At 46.4% G+C, this 17,815-nt stretch overlaps 1 protein-coding gene across 2 annotated transcripts in view; it reads right to left on the bottom strand.

Annotated features, from left to right (window-relative positions):
• The window catches only part of LOC115208646 (alpha-1,6-mannosylglycoprotein 6-beta-N-acetylglucosaminyltransferase B), a 136,419-nt gene extending 119,365 nt beyond the window's left edge, over window positions 1–17,054 (bottom strand). For both annotated transcript variants that reach the window (XM_029776857.1, XM_029776858.1), the window contains exons 1-2: window positions 16,403–17,054; window positions 10,680–10,792 (exon numbers count right to left, since the gene is read on the bottom strand). In XM_029776857.1, coding sequence (XP_029632717.1) covers window positions 10,680–10,792; window positions 16,403–16,470 — 181 coding nt within the window. In that variant the 5' untranslated portion in view covers window positions 16,471–17,054. The remainder of the gene's footprint in view (window positions 1–10,679; window positions 10,793–16,402) is intronic.
• Between the last annotated feature and the right edge of the window lie 761 nt (window positions 17,055–17,815).

Genomic DNA, 17,815 nt, shown 5'->3' with positions numbered 1-17,815 from the left:
CGCATCAGTATGCATGTGTGCGCGTGTTATGTGTGTGTTGGCTTATGTAGTGTGTGTGTGTGTGTCGGGGTGTCAGTGTAAGTATGTGTGAGTGTGTGGGTAGAGTCCAGTGTGTGTGCATAGTGTCAGTGCAAGAGAGTAAAAAAGGTAGTCTGGGTAGATATTTAGCAGTCTTGTTTAGCAGTCTTTTAGCTTGGGGGTAGAAGCTGTTCAGGGTCCTGTTGGTTCCAGACTTGGTGCATTGGTACCGCTTGCCGTGCGGTAACAGAGAGAATAGTCTATGACTTGGGTGGCTGGAGTCTGAACATTTTCAGGGCCTTCATCTGACACCACCTGGTATAGAGGTCCTGGATGGCAGGGAGCTCGGCTCTAGTGATGTACTGGGCCGTACTCACCACCCTCTGTAGCGCCTTGTGATCGGGTGCCTTGCAGTTGCCGTACCAAGCGGTGATGCAGCCAGTCAAATGCTCTCAGTGGTGCAGCTGTAGATCTTTTGAGGATCTGAGGACCCATGCCAAATATTTTCACCCTCCTAGGGGGAAGAGGCGTTGTCGTGCCCACTTTCACAACTGTGTGGGTGTGTGTAGACCATGTCCATGTTCATCCATGATCAGCTCTGTTGTCTTGCTGATGTTAATAATGTTCCAGAGGGGAGATATGGTGTGTTGTGGAGGCTAGGAGATGATAAGAGCTAGGCATTAGGGGCTGTTGTGGTTGTGAGTGACAGCTCCATCACAGTGAGACGTTGTAAACACTGGAGGCGACAGCGGGATGCGTTAAGGCGTTATCACGCCGCCGTGAGAAATGCAAAACATGACAGCTAATATTGGCGGTGCCTGCGATGAGAGGTGGCAGCGCCGATTGTTGGCAGCTGAGGTGTGTGTGTGTGTGTGTGTGTGAGTGAGAGAGAGAGAGAGAGAGATGGAGGGTGTGTGTTTGTGCTCGCTCAATTCCCAACAATTGTCCTCCCTCCACCTGAAAGAAAAGCTTCACAGGAGCTCAGTGACAGTCTCTGCTGGCAAACGCTCCAACTGGGGCCTTGAAACACATCTCACACTCAAGTCAGCCTGTCTAACTGCTCCGCGAGGCTCAGAGAGACTCATCTTCCTTCTATTCACAGCTCTGTTTTTCTGTTGTTCTTTTGAATTTCTTTTCACGTTGGAATCAGCTGTCAGGGCTGGCTTTGGTTGTCTGTACATCCTCCAGGGTGAGAAAATACTCAATGCAAATTGACAGAGACAGACAAACAGACAGACAGACAGACAGACAGACAGACAGACAGACAGACAGACAGACAGACAGACAGAGACAGAGAGACAGACAGACAGACAGACAGACAGACAGACAGACAGACAGACAGACAGACAGACAGACAGACAGACAGACAGACAGACAGAGACAGACAGACAGAGAGAGACAGAGAGACAGAGAGACAGACAGAGAGACAGAGAGAGACAGACAGACAGACAGACAGACAGACAGACAGACAGACAGACAGACAGACAGACAGACAGACAGACAGACAGAGACAGAGAGACAGAGAGAGAGAGAATGAGTCAACCTCTCCCTATAGCGCTGGGGCCTACCCTCTTCTCTAGTTTTTTTCCATTCGCTCCACTAAATTCAACATCCTTGACTGTCCATCTAGTGACATGACTCTGACAGTGTGTATACTGAGGGATGAGTTTCTATGAAATGAGAGGTGGAGCGAGATAGAGAGATGTGAAAGAGATTAAGAAAGAGGTATGAAGGATGGAAAGTGAAGAGACAGCAGAGAGGTGATTGAGTGCAAGATATGGAGGTGGAAGGACACTGAAGGCGAGAGGGAGAGAGAGGTGCAAATCTTCCTCCAGCTTGAATATAGTGCATTAAATATGAAATGGGAAATGAGGGCAGGGAGAGAGGAGATAGAGGAGTCACAGCTCCAGTAGTAGTTGCCTGGATCATGTCCTCTCCCTCCCCGTGGTGCCCTGAGGGGCACCCATGTCATATCCTGTCCTCCTTAGCGCCAGCTTCCTGAAATAGCACTGGAGAGTACTGGGCGAAGCCTCCCAGCAGTGTACTACTGTATGAATGAGCACTGCTTGCTAGTCTCCCGGAGACTAAGCCTACATGCTGTGAATATATCAGGCGCTAACATCTTAGCATATTGTGTATCAGGTGCTAACACCTTAGCATACTGAATATCATGTGCTAACATCTTAGCATATTGAATATCATGCGCTAACATCTTAGCGTACTGTGTAGCAGGCACTAACAATTAGTATGTCTGCCAGTCCCTAGCATTGCAGCGTTAGCATCCTCCTATCTACTACTGTATATGAGCGCTGCTTGGATTGTCTCCTGGATACTAAGGCCTACACATTGTGCGTACTGTATATCAGGCACTTACATCTTAGAGTTAGCATCTTACTATCTACTACTGTATATGAGAGCTGCTTAGATGTTTCCCAGTGACTAGGCCCAGGCCCGGTCCTGGCTGTTCTACCACCCTAGACCCCCAAAAAATCCACTCTCCTCCCCCTGCAAAACTAAAATAGTGTAGTTTACACTGTCGGCCCGCAATGGAATTGTATGAATGCCCATCCATGTGTTAGGCACAGTGAGAAATGCAGAAGTATTATCTTTTTGGCTATGATGCAGCTTGTTAAAAAAATGTGTGAATACAAACTTGAATTCACTGATTACCATGACCGTTTACCCCACACGGGGTGAAACTTCCCCACACCAGTTATGAGTAGCCTGATTGTTCATTTCATATCGTCCATTTTCCTTTGACCTGTCCTGTTTTTAGGACATTTTAGGATATCTTGTTTGTTAACATGTCATATTCACGTCGAAGAACATTGTTTATTTTATTGGGCCCATGGGGTTAGGCTATTTGATAGGAGAAACGTGCCTAAAAAGTCATCTTTCTACCGGAGGCTATAGGCTACATGATTTATGTTAGATCATTCTTTCTCGGAACGTTGGTGGAGCGCTGCAGCAGCGCGTCTCTCCAACAACACCCTGGAGAAGCGCGCTGGGAATGGACAAGCGAAATATTTTGCACCCCTGCCTTTGACTAAATGGGCCCTGCTTATCATGGGGCGACATCAGAGCTCACCGAAATAGCCCGTATGCCACTGGTTGAGAGAAATTGTCGTTGTTTACGGGCAGAATTATGTGAGGTGTTATGTATTGTTGGATGTGCATCTTGGTTAGTTTAGCTCGGAAAATCCCGCCCTCGTCAATCTGCCATACCATGCGCCACCTAATCCTGCATAATGAGCAGGCCGGCCCTGACTAGGCCTACTGTAATGAACACGATGGGAGACAGAGAGATGGTTTCAAGCGCAGGGCACAGCAGGTGTTTAATGTAAAGGACCATAGGAGGAGGCAGGTAGCTGGGTCCAGGGGCAGGCAGCAGGTCATACACAGAGGTCCAAAAAGGCAAAAGTACAGGCAGGGAAAAGGCTAGTAACGTAGTCCGGGAGATCAGGCAATATGTAGAAAACAGGGAATCCGATAGAAAATCCGATAGTACAGGCAGGGAATAGGCAAAAGGCGTCATTAGTGTGGCAGACAAAAACTATCATACACGGGAGGAGTCAATCACAGGAAAACCAGCGCTCTGAAAGACGTGTCACAAAACAAACAATACCTCACAGTGATGGGGTGCAAAGAACTGAACTAAATAGCGTGTGATAATGACATACAGGTGTGTGAACAGGTGATTAGAATTCAGGTGATTGGGATCTGGAGAGTGAGCTGCATTCAGGGGATCTAGGTGTTTGAGTGTGAGTTGGAAAGGGGGCTGGAAAGTGAGCTGCGTTCAGTGTTTGAGGGTGTGAGTTGGAAGCAGACGTTATACCTACACACTGGCACAACCTAACGTTAGCAGTAGCATTCCCTGTATCTACTCTAATTGGGAGAGTTCGGCAAAACAGCGAGTGGTTGCAGAGGCTAAATGAGAGGGTTACGTTTGACACTGCCTCTCGCTGAGGGGGAACATTCTAACCCCTGAAACTTAGAGCCTCCTTTGTCTGGGAGCTGGCTATTCCACTTTTAAGATAGCGGGGCCTGGTTAGAGCGTTGGGCCAGTAACCGAAAGGTTGCATGGATCAAATCCCCAAGCTGACAAAGTAAAAATCTGTCGTTCTGCCCCTGAACAAGGTAGTTAACCCACTGTTCCCCGGTAGGCCGTCATTGTAAATAAGAATTTGTTCTTAACTGACTTGCCTAGTTAAATAAATGTTACATTTTAAAAAGTAAAAAATATCTGTGTCAAATGAATTCCTCTTGCCTCAGAGCGATCATTACTGTCTCTTTCAAACAAAAGCAGGGAGCATTCTTCTGGCTGCGAGGGCCCGCGGTGAACGATCTTCCACACCGACAGCAGAGTCAAAGATAACGAGGGGGAAAAAAGTAATAATGAATACCTCAGCAGCGCTAGCAGCTGTAGCTGTTCGTCTCACAATTAGTATTCAGTCTCACTCCAGGCAATTGATTAATGTATTCATCTCCGAGGGAAAGAGAGAAGACGAGGAGAGGGGTGAACAACTAATCTGAGTTATGCCTCGGTAGGTAAGCTCCCGGACTTTATCAGCCCGGGCCAGTAACGACAACCAAGGATGGATGTTTTTTTCCCCTACTTTTCTCGAAAACACGATATAGTGTGGTGTCGGTAGCTTCCCACCGACAGCCATCAGAGAAGTCTGAAGACTACTAGTGTATCAGTGGTAAGCCCTGTAGTGAATACCACGGGGTATCAGGACTCTGCGGGGGGGGGGGGGGGGGGGGGGGGGGTTACCGGCTTAGGGGGAGAAGCGATGAGCTGGCAACCTATGGACAAAGCTGGATGTGCGCTGTGCAGTTGACAAGGTAATTGAGGCGGCTGTAGCGTTGCAGTCACCTTGCTAGTACGGAACGAATATGAGATAAGGTTTTGCATGGAAATTCCTCATTAAGAGCGAGAGGGGAATAGTGCTTATGCCACAGGAGTATAGGCCTGTTGAGAGAGGATCTTTTTTTTCCCTTAACATGCACCTTCTGCCACTGTGGATGGGCTGCGGTTTCAGGGAAACAGATTGGGGGCAAATGTTGGCAAGCTGGTGATTGCAAAGAGAGGCAATAGGTTTACTGTAGTTATACAGCAAGGAATTGGTGTACACGTCGAGACAGAAGTGCTCAAGTGAAGTGCAGAACATTTGCTCTTGGCAGAATGCAATGACTTTCCTGAGGCTACATCACAATTGTCCACCGAACCGGTTAGTAACAGCTCACAGGATGCAGACATCTGCAGAGTATGGAAGAACTCTAGGCCATTTTCATTATCTATATTACATAGTGCAATCAGACACATACTATGTAGCCTGTGGATCTGCACATTACAAATATAATTAGTATTCAACCAAATGCCTCCAGAGTCTCTATCCAATCTACTTTATTACAATTCACCTGCAAATATATACAGGCATGTACCGTACACTCCATGCCAGCTAAACTGGCCTGAAGCAAAGCAGGAAGTGCTGCTGCTCTCCCCGTGTGATTGTACTTCCTGTGGAGGCTATAGCACGAGATTGTCATGCGAGATTTGCTCGACACACGCTGATGAGGAAAGGCGCTAAGGGGGGGATAGGCGATCGCACTGATAAACAACATGTATGAAACATGTAGAGAGCACGGAGGGCGAGGGGAATCAAGGGCAAACGGTGCATGCCAATCGCCACTTAGTCAAGAGAAGAGGACGGCTTTTAAATTACCTCACGTTTCTAGTGTACTAACGATGACTATAGTTCCTGATAACAGGCTAGAGTTTCTATACATGTCTTTATCACAACTGTATTCTCAAATGGTAGAGCGCCACTTTATCGGCCTTCAACTCTCTAGTTTGTGCAATGTGGATGACCAATGAAAATGGTTACTGATAATGGACTACAGTATCCTTCCTCACAGTCTTCACATGTTAAAGCAGCACCTTTTCACTTCTCCATTGACAGTGATCTCCCCATCTATTGGTCAGGTACACAATGTGTCTCATCCCCTTGTCCCACATGACAAGTGAATTGCTGTAATCCCTATCATAACAACAATACTGTGTGCTATAATTACTCTTTAGTTATTGTAATGATAGCACACAGTAGACTCTTTAGTTAAACAGCTCTGGTTCTGGCTGGTACTGGGACCCGTTCCATCTCCTTAGCCACATAGGGAGCTATTACATTAATCTGTCGAGACAGAGTCTGCCTCCCAGACGGCACCCTATTCCCTATATAGCCCACTACTTTTGGCCAGAGCCGCATATGCCCTGGACAAAAAGTAGTGCACTAAATAGGGAATAGGGTGCCATTTGGGATGCAAGCAGGAACTCAGGGAGGAGGGCTGTAGCTCTTTGTCCCACTAGGGAGACAATACACACTGAGTGAGCTAGCTCTTAGACAAATATAGCACTGAAAGTGAAACATGGCGGTTTGGGGCATAAGAGACTGTCGCCTTGTTATCACTGTAAACTGCAGGGCACAAATGGGTTCTATAGGGAACTGCCTATGATCCAGTCTTTTCCAAACAATATCTTACTTATATTCATGAAATATTCCTCTTTCTTCTTCTTCCTCCTCTCTCTCTGTCATTTGCGTCTAATTACTCCCTTTTCTTTATGCAGTCTCCATCCTCTCTTTTCAGTTTTTTGTAGAAATTCATTTTAAATGCAGATTTCTCAATTATACCTTCGACTTCGTCTCAATTCACCCCTCTAACAGTCTACAGTAATTCCTCAATTCTCTATCCCTCCTCCATTCTCTATCCCTCCTCTATTCTCTATCCCTCCTCTATTCTCTATCCCTCCTCTATTCTCTATCCCTCCTCTATTCTCTATCCCTCCTCCATTCTCTATCCCTCCTCTATTCTCTATCCCTCCTCTATTCTCTATCCCTCCTCTATTCTCTATCCCTCCTCCATTCTCTATCCCTCCTCCATTCTCTATCCCTCCTCTATTCTCTATCCCTCCTCCATTCTCTATCCCTCCTCCATTCTCTATCCCTCCTCCATTCTCTATCCCTCCTCTATTCTCTATCCCTCCTCCATTCTCTATCCCTCCTCTATTCTCTATCCCTCCTCCATTCTCTATCCCTCCTCTATTGTCTATCCCTCCTCCATTCTCTATCCCTCCTCCATTCTCTATCCCTCCTCCATTCTCAATCCCTCCTCTATTCTCTATCCCTCCTCTATTCTCTATCCCTCCTCTATTCTCTATCCCTCCTCCATTCTCTATCCCTCCTCTATTCTCTATCCCTCCTCTATTCTCTATCCCTCCTCTATTCTCTATCCCTCCTCCATTCTCTATCCCTCCTCTATTCTCTATCCCTCCTCTATTCTCTATCCCTCCTCCATTCTCTATCCCTCCTCTATTCTCTATCCCTCCTCTATTCTCTATCCCTCCTCTATTCTCTATCCCTCCTCTATTCTCTATCCCTCCTCTATTCTCTATCCCTCCTCCATTCTCTATCCCTCCTCTATTCTCTATCCCTCCTCTATTCTCTATCCCTCCTCCATTCTCTATCCCTCCTCCATTCTCAATCCCTCCTCCATTCTCTCGTTTCCTCATTCACTTGATTATTTTCTCTGTCTGTAACACGCGGGGCGGGTTGACTCAGTGCGTCTGTAACACGCGGGGCGGGTTGACTCAGTGCGTTTGTAACACGCGGGGAGGGTTGACTCAGTGCGTCTGTAACACGCGGGGCGGGTTGACTCAGTGCGTCTGTAACACGCAGGGCGGGTTGACTCAGTGCGTCTGTAACACGCGGGGAGGGTTGACTCAGTGCGTCTGTAACACGCGGGGCGGGTTGACTCAGTGCGTCTGTATCACGCGGGGCGGATTGACTCAGTGCGTCTGTAACACGCGGGGCGGGTTGACTCAGTGCGTCTGTAACACGCGGGGAGGGTTGACTCAGTGCGTCTGTAACACGCGGGGAGGGTTGACTCAGTGCGTCTGTAACACGCGGGGCGGGTTGACTCAGTGCGTCTGTAACCACGCGGGGCGGGATGACTCAGTGCGTCTGTATCACGCGGGGCGGATTGACTCAGTGCGTCTGTAACACGCGGGGCGGGTTGACTCAGTGCGTCTGTAACACGCGGGGCGGGTTGACTCAGTGCGTCTGTAACACGCGGGGCGGGTTGACTCAGTGCGTCTGTAACACGCGGGGCGGGTTGACTCAGTGCGTCTGTAACACGCGGGGCGGGTTGACTCAGTGCGTCTGTAACACGCGGGGAGGGTTGACTCAGTGCGTCTGTAACACGCGGGGCGGGTTGACTCAGTGCGTCTGTAACACGCGGGGCGGGTTGACTCAGTGCGTCTGTAACACGCGGGGCGGGTTGACTCAGTGCGTCTGTAACACGCGGGGCGGGATGACTCAGTGCGTCTGTATCACGCGGGGCGGATTGACTCAGTGCGTCTGTAACACGCGGGGCGGGTTGACTCAGTGCGTCTGTAACACGCGGGGCGGGTTGACTCAGTGCGTCTGTAACACGCGGGGCGGGTTGACTCAGTGCGTCTGTAACACGCGGGGCGGGTTGACTCAGTGCGTCTGTAACACGCGGGGCGGGTTGACTCAGTGCGTCTGTAACACGCGGGGCGGGTTGACTCAGTGCGTCTGTAACACGCGGGGCGGGTTGACTCAGTGCGTCTGTAACACGCGGGGCGGGTTGACTCAGTGCGTCTGTAACACGCGGGGCGGGTTGACTCAGTGCGTCTGTAACACGCGGGGCGGTTGACTCAGTGCGTCTGTAACACGCGGGTCGGGTTGACTCAGTGCATCTGTAACACGCGGGGCGGGTTGACTCAGTGCGTCTGTAACACGCGGGGCGGGTTGACTCAGTGCGTCTGTAACACGCGGGGCGGGTTGACTCAGTGCGTCTGTAACACGCGGGGCGGGTTGACTCAGTGCGTCTGTAACACGCGGGGCGGGTTGACTCAGTGCGTCTGTAACACGCGGGCCTGGAGAGAGAACGGATTTCAGCAGAGCCCAGTGAGGCAAGGCAAGTGAAAGCTAATAATCCATGGAAGCGAGAGGAGAAGAGGAGACCCTGTCTGTGTAACAAGGGAATAGGAATTCTACTTATAACCCCACATTGAGAACATCAGACATCAGCGCTGCTAGCTCTGGTAACAAAGCTCTCCTGTAGTTTGAGTGGGTAAATATCTGTGTACAACAATGGACTATCAGCATATATGAGGATATACTTGAGGTTTCACAAGGTTTCTCTATGTACTATGTGAAAAAAAAGCTTATTTTGGACTGAGTACACTTCCACCCTCAGCTCTGGTGTCGAGAGAATAGCGCCTTGTTACTGCTCTTCCTGATGGGATTCAAGGTGACAGACTAATGCTAGTCACACTCTGTAATAGTATTTTTGTAGAAAGATTTGGAAGCTCCGATGTTTTGGACTAGCACTTTTCATTCATCTTGAATCCCCTCAGGAAGAGCGGTAACAAGGCGCTATTCTCTCGACACCAGAGCTGAGGATGGAAGTGTACTCAGTCAAAATAAGCTTTGAGGTCTTTCAACAAAAATAACATTACAGAGACCACTGACACAAAGTGTGTGAGTGCATTTGCGTGTGTCCGCGTGCTTGCGCGTCTTAGCTAGACCAGTGGATCTGCAGGTGGTGCTCCCGGCAGAATTAAAGGGCCACTTGTTTCCAGGGCTGACTTAGAGAGAGCAGATGGAACCAGCTCTCCATCCCTCTCTTCTCCATCTTGTCCCACATTGCTGCTGTCGCCCCATTCATTTTCTGCCAATTCATCTGACACACACACACACACAGACAGGGGTTTCACACGCACACACACACACACACACACAAACTCCTGTGGTAAACTTCTAGGTTGGACACTCGGCAGCTCTTAATGAGCTCAGTCCAGATGTCTCCCCAGGCAACAGAGCATGAGTGGTTAATTAATCAAGTGTGCTCACACACACACGCACGCACCTCAACACTACAACATCCTCTCTCAGAGTTAGAAGGGCATTACATCAGATTATCCTCCCTTATGAGTTGTTCATCATCGGCTAAAGGACCTAAATCGCCTCTTGTCTTTTACTCAGGCAGTTGCGGGACAGCTGCTCGCCAGAGAGGACCCATCCCTGACTTCACAGTTCGCACCTCGTAGAGTAGGAGACGGGGGGGATTCGACACAGCTCTTTCCCGTCCCGTCATTGGTCTGCAGGCCTCAGTCGAGGTCATGTGACGTCTGCAGTCGGTCAATGTGATAATGAGATTTCTGTGGTGAGATATTAAGCGGCAGTACGCAGCCTTCAGAGCCTCAGCCCCTCACAACAGCCTTCAGAAGACACTTACCAGGCCCCTGATGATTCGCCAGGGTTACTGTACATACGACAAGTGCTGATGTGAGTGAGTCTGCCTTCGATGCTGCTGCAGTGTGAATGCAGACCGATGCTCCCTTAGAAGCGATGCGCTACACCGCACTGCACTCATACAGGGATATGCATCTTTTCTGTGCAGTGCCACAGGGTAGGAGTAATGGTGTTTCTGTGTGACCTACTGGAACACCACACCCACAGCTCCCTCTGACTAGACAAACCCTAATAGACAAACCCCACAGCTCCACTTAGATAGGGCCAGCGACACACACACACACACACACACACACACACACACACAAATAGTGTTTTCTCTACCTTCTGTCCGGATGGTGAAGGGGGAGTCCCCAAGCCTCTTGGCTGAGAACTGGCCCCCCAGGGAGGTCATTAGAAAACACAGGCTGAAGAAGCCGATCCCCACCACAAATATCCTGGATGGAGGGATGGGAGGGAAGACAAGACAAGCGAGAGGAGAGAGAGAACGCATGGACGAGAAGAGGGAGGAGAAGGAGAGAAGTGATGAAAGAGGGCGGGAGGGAGGAAAGTGAAAGATTGTTGACGGGAAGAGAGAAGTATGAAGCGATAGGACGAAGGGAGGAAGAGAAGAAAGGAACAGTCAGAAAACAGACAGACAGAAGCACAGTAAAGAACATGCATTAGGAAACACAAGGCAATTAGTCCGACCCAGCTGAGGAAATTAAAGTAAAAACGTCAGGGGCCATTTTAGTTCCCGTCTCCATCCCCCTGCTAACTGGCACCCCATCCATGCATCCTCAGGTTCCCCAATTAGGGACAAGCAGCTCCTTCCAAAATGCCTATAATTGATGTATTGTGTCACGCACACCAGAGATAAAGAGGAGGCTTCCTCCTTCATTCCCCACGGGGCTAAATGAACGCTGCTGGCTGGCTGGCACATTCTGTAACGGACTATGACAGTAAGTAGGGGAGGAGAGGAGTGTACTTTACCCACGCCTCATTCTACCTCGACAGTCCTGTATGTAGGGTACGCTACAGTAGATAAACAACAGCCTCTACCCACCACTACTTTAAAATGTGCATGTTTACACAGCCAGATACAGGATGCCTCTATACTTATGTATCCTCAGAGCAAGTGCATTGGACCGTTATAGTACGTACAGTAGCAACTTCTGCAGTGCTAGCCACATACTGTATGCCTTTGTTACTGTGCCAGCAGTGGAAAGCTAGGACTCACAATAGCGAGACCAATTATTGAATACTTCATACTGTAGCTCGACTCTGAAGCCGAGCGAGTGGAGTTTGCTAGAATGCTGGATTCCGTGAAAGTTTCGACACTCCATGAACAGTAAACAGCGTTGTAATGCTAGTTCAGATTTAACATACTGGGATAATTGCAAGATATTGAATGTAGAACGATGCTGTCAAGAGTGATAAAGAGTGGGGGGGGGGGCTCAGTCCGGCTTTCGACTTACTCTTGAAGGTGGTGATTGTGGAATGCAAAAGGTACAATTTTGAAATTGAGTAGTGCATCATCAGTATTCCTCTTGTCATGTCAGTCATTGCATACCTTAGAGAGCTATTTAGAACAGAAATGTCCAGATCAACCAGCCCATGCCAGCTAATGTTTTTTAGCCCATAGATTTTTTTTGTAATGTTCGAGTCACTCAAATATCACAGGAATACACATTAGACATGGCAAGATGTATAGAAAGTGAGCTTTATTTTCTCTTCACCCCTTGAACAAAATGTGTAGAATTGCAGGAAATAAGCTTTAAAACCTGCTAAATGTTCTCCGCCAACAAGAGGGGTATGAACAGTTTGTGTCATGTACAGTGCTTGTGCATACACAAATAGACGGATGTTCCCCAATGCTGGAAGGGGAGGCCTGAGCGAAAAGGTTTAGGAGCCCCTGATTTAGACAGAGAGCATCATGACAGGATAAGAACCTGAGGTAGGGAAACCACAAACATTTCAGCCTATGAGAAGGAACGGCGTGGAGACATTCATTACTGACGTAGCCATCTTTTTTTTCTTCCAGGAAACTGGAACATTGTGAAATATTACGTCCATCTGCTCCAGCATACTGTGCAGTACGTCTGGATGATTCAATCGCTGTCTGGGGGAACGGAGAGACGAATCCGGTAACAGATTTGACTCCTATAACATTTTTTTTTTTTATCTGGCGAGGGGGGGATGGAGGAAGGTTTGATTACAGCAGGGTGTATCGTGGATTATCGTCCAGAAATCCTAACTGGGATTGGGATTATTTACCTGGCTATGACCATCTGGTCACAAAGCTATTTGAGAAAGTCATAGAGTTGCGGGGTGCGTCCTAGTACTGCTGAATGACTTCATTTTCTGTTCCCTTTCCTTTGGGCCACTGACCATAGATGGGTACAGTAGTTAACAGTGGAGGCTGCTGGGAGAACGGCTCATAATAATGCTAGCAGGGGAGCAAATGGAATGGCATCAAACAGCTGGAAACCATGTGCTTGATGCGTTTGATACCAAATCATTCTGACCATGCTGCTTCTTCCAATCCATTTTGTTCAGTTCAGTGAGTAAACTAAGGGAAATAAGGGGATAAGGACAGCAATGTAATACTATGTGGACACAGTCAAACTCAGAGGGAACAGGAGCTGATTAAATGGAAAAAGCAAAGGGCTAAAGTCAACTTCTCTTTCTAATCCCTCATTTCCCAAATTTCTCCCTGTGACCTTTGGGCTTCTTTGGGCTCTATAATCCTCAACAAGGCCATATGGAGTGTGTGTGTGTGTAATGTGTATGTGTGCGCGTGTGTATGCATAAGTATGCTTTGCCGTGGGCGCGCGTACATGTCCCTAATGCTTCTGCATGGAGATGCAGTGTTCTTTTCAATTATGTGTGCTTCGGAGTGCATGTCTGTCAATGCACTGCGCCCCAGTCCCGTCTCAGGGCGATCGATTCCACCTTTCCTCCCATATCGTTTATCCCCATTTCAAAGCCCCTCCATGAGGGTGATAGAGGACCTGGGGTGATGGAGGGGTGATAATAAAGGAGGATTAGACACAGGGCCTGCCGGACTCCTCTCTAATTAAAACGCTTAAAGTAAATGCTTGGGTCGGGTAATTGGATCAGACGCACAGATCCACTATCTCCTAATTGGCTTGCCGCACGTACCTGCGCTTATCAGATCTCGCCCCCAGGTTGATTGAAGTGAACCGGCGGTTGGCTTGTTGGGTGCTCAGCAGACTGTTTTCGAATAATTTGGTAGGCTGTTTTTTCTGCAGTCTTCCGCCTTCCGCTCATTGTTACTGATGTTAATGGGACAATTAGGATTGCCCTCTGTATAATGATTTTTTAATGGTTTGTTTTGAATGTAGGCTAGTTCACACAGGCATACCAATTCTGATATTTTTACCACTAATTGGTCTTTTGAGGGTAGTTTATTTTTTCCCCTGGTTTACATTCACTCTTCTGCTCGTATTTTCCCTATAAGCAATGGCTTTACTTACTTTTGAAATTACCCTAATAAAGTTTATTGACCAAACGTTGTGAAGGTATGGTGTGGCTGTTATTAATCTCTAGCTACTGCAGGCCTATGATATGAAGGCAGTGTGCCACGGTGCTCCAACTGACTCCGAGGTGAGGAAGACTGTTTCAGGCCTACCAGAGTTACTCCTATAATCTAACAATATAATGCCTATCTTTATGCCATTTTCTTTTTAATAATCTGTGTGTATATATATATATATATATATATATATATATATATATATATATATATATATATATATATATATATATATATATATATATGTATTTTTTAAATGACAAATAAAAAATATATATATATTAATCCAAACTGTGCAGTGGCCAATTGATGAATGGAAAGAGACATCTGATACAAAACACTAAAAAGTTGAACGACATTCATAGATTGTCAAGCCAAGCCTTCGATACTGAGTAGGGAGGGATGGATTTTCTGTTTGTCCAGATTGACAGTCTATTTAGTGTGGTGTTGAAGTGATATTGAAGTCCCCGAAGTCGATATACTTTGTTTCATTGGTTGTGTGTTGCACTGACACAAAAACCTGTTGGTGGAAAATTTGTTGCATATATTTCATATAATCAGAAATATAGCATCAAAATGTTGAAAATCTGATTGCCTGCAGTCGGATCTGATCGTAGTGTAATGAAACAGGCAGGGAGAGTGAGCTCGTCTGTGGTGGTCAGTGAACCCTCAACCTTCTGGCCAGTAGCCCTGCATGGCATCGACTGTGCCACAAAAGTGTGCTGAATTGGCAAAGTTGATATCCACGTTTATAAGCTATATTTATTTGTGTTCATAAACATACATTTTGAGTTAATTCTATGAGGGGGGAGTTTGTTCATTTTACTTACAGTACAAGGGGAGGGTCATTTGTAGCTTTGGGGGGGGGGGCATTTTTTAGACACCTTGAGCTGTACCAGCCCCCCCCCCCCCCCCCCCCCCCCCCAGTAAATTTCGATCCCTAACATTGAATCTTTTCACATCAGATCTTTTTCAGAGCTGATCTGAGTGGTCAAAAGACCAATTAGTGAAAAAAAATATCAGAATTGGGCTGCCTTATCTAAATGCAGCCTGATTGAACCTCAAATCTGCACACTAGGATTTGAGGTTGAACCAGAGAAAATTATAGGGGTTTATAAAAATATTTTTTTAAATTCACAGAATGGAGAATTTATATCAATGTTAACCCCTTGGGGGACAGGCCGATTCTCACTGGTCCCCCGTGAGAATCGAACCCACAACCCTGGCATTGCAAACACCATGCTCTACCAACTGAGCCACACGGGATCCACTAAAGAAGGATATGGGCAATGGATCATTTACATACGTATTCACACTCCTCAGTCAATACTTTGTATAAGCATCGTTGGCAGTGATTACAGCTGTGAGTCTTTCTGGGTAAGTCTCTAAGAGCTTTCCACACCTGGATTGTGCAACATTAGCCTATTTTTTATTTTTTTTAACTCTTCAAGCTCTGCCAAATTGGTTGTTGATCATTTCTAAACAACCATTTTCAGGTTTTGCCATAGATTTGAAGTAGATTTAAGTCTAAAGTGTAACTTGGTCACTCAGGAACATTCACTGTCTTCTTTTTAAGCATTTCAGTATAGATTTGGCCTTTGTGTTTTAGGTTATTGTCCTGTTGAAAAATGTACTAATCTCCCAGTGCCTGGTGGAAAGCAGACTGAAGCAGGTTTTCCTCTAGGGTTTTACCTGTGCTTAACTCCAATCCGTTTATTTTTTATTCTGAGAAACGCCCCAGTCCTTAACCACTACAAGCATACCCATAATATTCGCAGTGGTACTCAGTAAAGTGAATTGCTTTGCCAAATGTTTTGCTGTGTTACTTCAGTGCCTTGTTGTAAACAGGATGCATTAATTTCACTCTGTTAAGGTTAATATTGTGGAGTAACTACAATGTTGTTGATCTATCCTCAGTTCTCCTATCACAGCCATAAACTCTGTAACTGTTTTAAAGTCACCATTGGCCTCATGGTGAAATCCCTGCACGATGTATTTCCTCTCTCCGGCAACTGAGTTAGGAAAGACGCTTGTATCTTTGTAGTTACTAGGTGTATCGAAAAACATGATTACATTTTGACATTATGGGGTATTGTGTGTAGGCCCTGGTCAAAAGTAGTCCACTATATGGGGAATATGGTGCCATTTGGGAATATGGTGCCATGCTAATGAAGCAAACCAAGCGATAAGCATTTTATTACCGCTCGCTAGGTTGATAATGCGCTTTACGTGTTTACTGTTGACATACGGATACAGCTGTGAACACAGGAATGTCATCTCTAATTTAATCTCGTTTCTCTGTTAGAGGGAAAAAAACAGCTGGTGTTGTCGGGAGACTCCGTCACAGATTACCAAACACACTCACGCGCATGCAGGATGGCCATGCTTTTAAAAAATAAATGTGATATTCCATGAAAATATATTCATTTGTAACACATGTGCCGGGTGTTATAAATGAATACCTAAGCCTAGAGTGGAAATATTAGGCTACACATTCTTTGTCTCTTACCTGAACGGTTTGAACGTCACAAGCCATCTTCTAACCATTATTTTACCGTCGATGTTGCCAGTAATCATTTCCCAAAACACGCAACCAAACAAGCGACCCCCGACATCGTTAACCTCGCAACCTGGGCCTCGACTAGGTGCTGAAACTGCTGCACGCCGCCTGCGTTTTAGGGCTTCAACTCCGAGAAAATAGTCAGATGTAAGATTGTATCCATAAGTTTTCGTTTAATTGAATACGCGAACAGCAGCTTAAACCAGAGTTCTGACTTCTTGAAATTTGAGCGAAGTCTGTTTTTAATCCTACGATTTAGATTGCATTATGTCACTTTGCAAATTAAATAAATAATCTCGATTTTAGTCGCTGCAGGTTGTCCGGATAACTGGAACGATACGGTCTGGTTTGTCGCGTATTAGAGTAGCATTCCTCAAAGCAGATGTGGAAGAAAATATGAATCAGTTGATTTCTCTGCAACTTGGTCTCCAAAATCCCTGTCCCCAATGTGTACTGTGGACTCTCGGAGAACGAAGTCTATTGGGTACCTTTCCTCTCTGAAGAAAGCGACGAACTAATGCGCGTTAGAGCGTTTGTCCTCCCGTATCCTTTCGGGGCTTTACTCAACCTCCTATCCACGCGAGTGCTTTTGGGTGTCTGGTTCGGGAGGGATGAGAAATTGCAGTGCGTTTGATAGGTAGGCTGCTACCTTAAGCACACGTTTCGTTATAGCGCCATCTACGGTTATTGTTCAAAACACATTGTGCCACCAGTGACATTTATATCAATTCAAGTTTTGCTGACTTAGATCATTATTGTGCAAAATAGACAATTTAGTTACCATGCCTTGCATTGGCAATTTTATAATATTGCATATTGTAAAAACTATTTGTCCGGTAGCTCTTTCAAACAAATATTTGTGTAAGTTACTCATATTCCAATGTCTCTTCAAAGAAATGCCACGCTGATAGCTCATCCAGAGGCGGAGATATTCATCCTCCGTTATAGCTGTCGCTGTCTATTTCAGGACCGTGGACAGCGACCAAACTCTACATCGATTCGGATGCAACAGTGACACCCAGCGGTCACTTGAACGGCGAACATGGATTCGTCTCATAATAACGACATTCCCTTATATTATACTGCAATGTTGCTTCATTGGTAAAGGTGTTTATATATGCATCCAGAATACACCGAGTTGTCCTATATTAAAAGGTAAGAAGTTAGTGGTTTGATTAACTATAAACCTGCAAACTGACACTGAATTTGTGGCATTTCCTCTGGGAAAGATACAGTAAGTCGCTGAGCTGCTCAAACCGCTGAACGTGAAACTATCATCAGAATTGAATCCGACACACAATAAGCTATAAGACTACTCTGCACATTCCCTGTGGGCCTGGAATGGGCCGATGTATAAAAAAA

Source organism: Salmo trutta, chromosome 14, assembly GCF_901001165.1.
Source record: "Salmo trutta chromosome 14, fSalTru1.1, whole genome shotgun sequence".
Lineage (NCBI taxonomy): Eukaryota > Metazoa > Chordata > Actinopteri > Salmoniformes > Salmonidae > Salmo > Salmo trutta.
This window is presented reverse-complemented; position numbering and strand designations above follow the sequence as displayed.